Here is a 5,481-nt window from a genome sequence, read left to right as displayed (position 1 = left end):
GGCCTCCTACCCCTGTCTTCCCTCTGCCCTCCCTACCCCTGTCTTCCCCTGGCCCTCCCCTACCCCTGTCTTTTCCCTCTGGCCCTCCCTACCTCTGTTTCCCCAGCCCTCCCTACCCCTGTCTTTCCCCTGGCCCTCCCTACCCCCTGTCTTTCCCCTAGCCCTCCCCACCCTGTCTTCCCCCTGGCCTCCCACCCCTGTCTTCCCCTGGCCTCCCTACCCCTGTCTTCCCTCTGGCCCTCCCTACCCCTGTCTTTCCCCTGGCCCTCCTACCCCTGTCTTCCCCTGGCCTCCCCCCTGTCTTCCCCCCTGGCCCCTCCTACCCCTGTCTTCCCCTCTGGCCCTCCTACCCCTGTCTTCCCCTGGCCCCTCCCCTGTCTTCCCCTGGCCCTCTACCCCTGTCTTCCTCTGGCCCTCCTACCCCTGTCTTCCCACTGGCCCTCTACCCCCCGTCTTCCCCTGGCCTCTACCCCTGTCTTCCCTCTGGCCCTCCCTACCCCTGTCTTCCCTCTGGCCTCCACCTCTGTCTTCCCCTACCCCTCCCACCCCTGTCTTCCCTAGCCTCCCCACCCCTGTCTTCCCCTGGCCCTCCCACCCCTGTCTTCCCCACTGCCCTCCCTACCCCCGTCTTCCCCCTGGCCCTCCCACCCCTGTCTTCCCCTCACCTCCCACCCTGTCTTCCCTGGCCTCCCCACCCCTGCCTTCCCTCTGGCCCTCCCTACCCCTGTCTTCCTCCCTCCCTACCCCTGTCTTCCCTCTGTCCCTACCCCTGTCTTCCCACTAGCCCTCCCACCCCTGTCTTCCCCCCTGCCCTCCTACCTCTGTCTTCCCCCTGGCCCTCCCTACCCCTGTCTTCCCCCTGGCCCTCCCCTACCCCTGTCTTCCCCTGGCCTCCCCTACCCCCCGTCTTTCCCTGGCCCTCCTACCCTGTCTTCCCCCTGGCCTCCCACCCCTGTCTTCCCTCTGGCCCTCCACCCCTGTCTTCCCCTGGCCCTCCCACCCCTGTCTTCCCCTGCCCCTCCCACCCCTGTCTTCCCCTGGCCCTCCTACCCCTGTCTTCCCCCTGGCCTCCCTACCCTGTCTTTCCCCAGCCTCCCCTGCCCTCTTCCCACTGGCCCTCCTACCCCTGTCTTTCCCCTAGCCCTCCCACCCCTGTCTTCCCCTGGCCCTCCCCTACCCCTGTCTTCCCTGGCCCTCCCCTACCCCTGTGTCTCCCCTCCCTCCCTACCCCTGTCTTCCCCCTGGCCCTCCCTACCCCTGTCTTCCCCCTGGCCCCTCCTACCCCTGTCTTCCCCCTGGCCCTCCCCTACCCCTGTCTTCCCCCTGGCCTCCTACCCCTGTCTTCCCCTAGCCCCTCCCCTACCCCTGTCTTTCCCCTGGCCCTCCCTACCCCTGTCTTCCCCCTGGCCCTCCCCACCTGTCTTCCCCTGGCCCTCCCCCCCTGTCTTCCCTCCTGGCCTCCCTACCCCTGTCTTCCCCTGGCCCTCCCTACCCCTGTCTTCCTCCCCAAGCCCTCTACCCCTGTCTTTCCCCTGGCCTCTACCCCTGTCTTCCCTCTGGCCCTCCCTACCCCTGTCTTCCCTCTGGCCTCTACCCCTGTCTTCCCTCTGGCCCTCCCACCCCTGTCTTCCCTCTGGCCCTCCCTACCCCTGTCTTCCCCCTGGCCCTCTACCCCTGTCTTTCCCCTGGCCTCCCCTACCCCTGTCTTCCCCACTGGCCCCTCCCTGTCTTCCCCTGGCCCTCCCCACCCCTGTCTTCCCTCTGGCCTCCCCTACCCCTGTCTTCCCCTGGCCTCCTACCCTGTCTTCCCCTGGCCCTCCCCTGTCTTTCCCCTGGCCTCCTACCCCTGTCTTCCCACTGCCCTCTACCCCTGTCTTCCCTCTGGCCCTCCCCCTCCCCTGTCTTCCCCTCTGGCCCTCCTACCCCTGTCTTCCTCTGGCCCTCCCTACCCTGTCTTCCCTGGCCCTCCCACCCCTGTCTTTCCCCTGGCCCTCCCTACCCCCGTCTTCCCCCTGGCCCCTCCCTACCCCTGTCTTCCCTCTGGCCTCCCCACCCTGTCTTCCCCTCTGCCTCTCCCCCTGTGTCTTCCCCTCTGGCCTCCCCCACCCCTGTCTTTCCCCCAGCCTCTACCCCTGTCTTCCCTCTGCCCCCTCCCCCACCCCTGTCTTTCCCCTAGCCCCTCCTACCCCTGTCTTCCCCTGGCCTCCCCCCTGTCTTCCCCTGGCCCTCCCTGCCCCTGTCTTCCCCTAGCCCTCCCCTACCCCTGTGTTTCCCTCTGAACCCTCCCTACCCCTGTCTTCCCCTGGCCCCTCCTACCCCCTGTCTTCCCCTCTGGCCCTCCCCTACCCCTGTCTTCCCCCCTGGCCCTCCCTACCCCTGTCTTCCCCTCTGGCCCTCTACCCCTGTCTTTCCCCTGGCCCTCCTACCCCTGTCTTCCCTCTGGCCCTCCTACCCCTGTCTCCCCCTGGCACTCCCACCCCGTCTTCCCTCTGTTCCCTCCCTACCCCTGTCTTTCCTCTGGCCCTCCCCACCCTGTCTTTCTAGCCCTCCTACCTGTCTTTCCCCTGGCCTCCTACCCCTGTCTTCCCACTGGCCCTCCTACCCCTGTCTTCCCTCTGGCCCTCCCTACCCCTGTCTCCCCTGGCCCTCCCCCTGTCTTCCCACTGTCCTCCCTACCCCTGTCTTCCCTCCTGATTCCTCCCCCTGTCTTCCCCCTGGCCCTCCCTACCCCTGTCTTCCCCACTGGCCCTCCCTACCCCTGTCTTCCCTCAGCCTCCCTACCCCTGTCTTCCCTCCTGGCCCTCCCACCCCTGTCTTCCCCTGGCCTCCCTACCCCTGTCTTCCCCTGGCCCTCCTACCCCTGTCTTCCCACTGGCCCTCCCCTACCCCTGTCTTCCCCTCTGGCCCTCCCCTACCTCTGTCTTCCCCTCTGGCCCTCCCTACCCCTGTCTTCCCCTCTGCCCTCCTACCCCTGTCTTTCCCCTAGCCTCCCCTACCCCTGTCTTCCCCACTGTCCTCCCTACCCCTGTCTTCCTCTGGCCCTCCCTACCCCTGTCTTCCCTCTGGCCCTCCCTACCCTGTCTTCCCTCTGTCCCCTCCCACCCCTGTCTTTCCCCTGACCTCCCTACCCCTGTCTTTCCCCCTGGCCCTCCTACCCTGTCCTCACACAGCCTCCTCCTACCCCTGTCTTTCCCCTAGCCCTCCCTACCCCTGTCTTCCCACGGCCCTCCCTACCCCTGTCTTCCCTCTGGCCCTCCCTACCCTGTCTTCCCTCTGCCCCTCCCCTACCCCTGTCTTCCCCCTGGCCCTCCCTACCCTGTCTTCCCCTCCATCTCTGTCTTCCCTCTGGCCTCCCTACCCCGTCTTTCCCTGGCCTCCCCTACCCCTGTCTTCCCTCTGCCCTCCCCTGCCCCCTGTCTTCCCTCTGGCCCTCCCTACCCCTGTCTTCCCTCTGGCCTCCTACCCCCGTCTTTCCCCTGGCCCTCCCTACCCCTGTCTTCCCCTGCCTCCCTACCCCTGTCTTCCCCTCTGGCCCTCCCTACCCCTGTCTTCCCTCTGGCCTCTACCCCGTCTTTCCCCCTGGCCTCTACCCCTGTCTTCCCTCTGGCCCTCTACCCCTGTCTTCCCTCTGGCCCTCACCCTGTCTTCCCCTCTGGCCTCCTACCCCCACGTCTTTCCCCTGGCCTCTACCCCTGTCTTCCCTGGCCCCTCCTACCCCTGTCTTCCCTCTGGCCCTCCCTACCCCTGTCTTCCCTCTGGCCCTCCCCCACCCCTGTCTTCCCCCTGGCACTCCCTACCCCTGTCTTCCCTCTGGCCCTCCCCTACCCCTGTCTTTCCCCTAGCACTCCCTACCCTGTCTTCCCCTCTGGCCCTCTACCCCTGTCTTTCCCTAGCACTCCCACCCCTGTCTTTCCCCTGGCCCCCTCCCCCTGTCTTTCCCCTGGCCCTCTACCCCTGTCTTCCCCTCTGGCCCTCCCTACCCTGTCTTTCCCACTGGCACTCCCACCCTGTCTTCCCCTGCCCTCCCACCCCTGTCTTCCCCTGGCCCTCCCCCACCCCTGTCTTCCCCTAGCCCCTCCTACCCTGTCTTTCCCCTGGCCCTCCTACCCCTGTCTTTCCCCCTGCACTCCCTACCCTGTCTTCCCACTGGCCCTCCCTACCCCTGTCTTCCTCTGGCCCTCCCACCCCTGCTCTTTCCCCTGGCCCTCCCACCCCTGTCTTCCCCTGGCACTCCTACCCTGTCTTTCCCCCTGGCCCTCCTACCCCTGTCTTCCCTCTGGCCCTCTACCCCTGTCTTCCCACTGGCCTCCCTACCCCTGTCTTCCTCTGGCCCTCCTACCCCTGTCTTTCCCCTGGCCCTCCTACCCCTGTCTTCCCCCTGGCACTCCCTACCCCTGTCTTCCCACGGCCCTCCTACCCCTGTCTTTCCCTGGCCCTCCCCTACCCCCGTCTTTCCCCTGGCCTCCCCTACCCTGTCTTTCCCCCTGCCCTCCTACCCCTGTCTTTCCCTGGCCTCCCTACCCCTGTTCTTTCCCCTGGCCCTCCTACCCCCCGTCTTTCCCCCAGCCCCTCCCCCCTGTCTTCCCCTGGCCCTCCTACCCTGTCTTTCCCCTGGCCCTCCTACCCCTGTCTTCCCCCTAGCCCCTCCCTACCCCTGTCTTTCCCCTGGCCCTCCTACCCCCGTCTTTCCCCTGCCCTCCTACCCCTGTCCTACCCCTGGCACTCCTACCCCTGTCTTCCCCTGGCCCTCCTACCCTCAACTTGGCCCATTGGTATTTCTGGTATAATTCTGTTGTTCATTGAGACATTAATATTGACGAAACAAAATGAATAATAATAAGGAAATAGTGAAGAAACGAACTGAAAAACGCAGAGAGGAGGATAAAATCAACTTTAGAATAAACATCTACCAAACAGGGAGGTACTAGGAAGATATTGGAAGCATAATGTGTTGTCTAATGGTGGACCCTGCTGCCATATGTGACCAAGTCCCAGGTTGATGATCTGACTTTCTGCCTCATTTACACTCAAGGTCTCAATTGTTTCTCTTACAACACAACACAGGGATATATATTGTTTCTCACTACTGATCATTTTAGCATTTTTATATTTCTTTACGGTTCTTTATTATTATTATTATTATTACATTTTCGCCCCCCAGGCACCGATGTGGGTCAGTAACCTATGCCTGGGTGGGCTAATCCCCGGAAGTAAAAAATCACATAAATAATAATAAATAAAATCCATACTGAAAGAAAACTGAGTAAAAGTGGGAGAAAAATACTGACACCAGCGACACAAAACAAACACAGACCCATTCAACCATTTTACCTATACTGATGTCTTACAGTCCAGACAAAGGCCTCCTCTCACAAACAGATGAGGTGGAAAGGGAGAAAGAAGACAAGCTACCATATAACCCCCCTCCACCCCTACTGATACAAATAGACCTACACACACACACACGTCACCACCAAGCCA

At 63.3% G+C, this 5,481-nt stretch overlaps 1 protein-coding gene across 1 annotated transcript; it reads right to left on the bottom strand.

The window, feature by feature from the left end:
* Nucleotides 1-269: 269 nt before the first annotated feature.
* On the bottom strand, nucleotides 270-1,846 carry LOC121874382 (nucleolin 1-like; the record flags this gene model as incomplete). The annotated part of the gene is made up of 2 exons (XM_042378874.1): nucleotides 270-356; nucleotides 1,788-1,846. Coding segments are annotated over 2 exons (146 nt in total), but the record flags the coding sequence as incomplete, so codon positions are not given.
* Nucleotides 1,847-5,481: the final 3,635 nt, after the last annotated feature.

Source organism: Homarus americanus, unplaced genomic scaffold (genome assembly GCF_018991925.1).
Source record: "Homarus americanus isolate GMGI-L3 unplaced genomic scaffold, GMGI_Hamer_2.0 scaffold7051, whole genome shotgun sequence".
Taxonomy (NCBI): domain Eukaryota; kingdom Metazoa; phylum Arthropoda; class Malacostraca; order Decapoda; family Nephropidae; genus Homarus; species Homarus americanus.
Note: the sequence above shows the minus strand (reverse complement) of the source record. Positions and strands in the feature narration are given on the sequence as shown.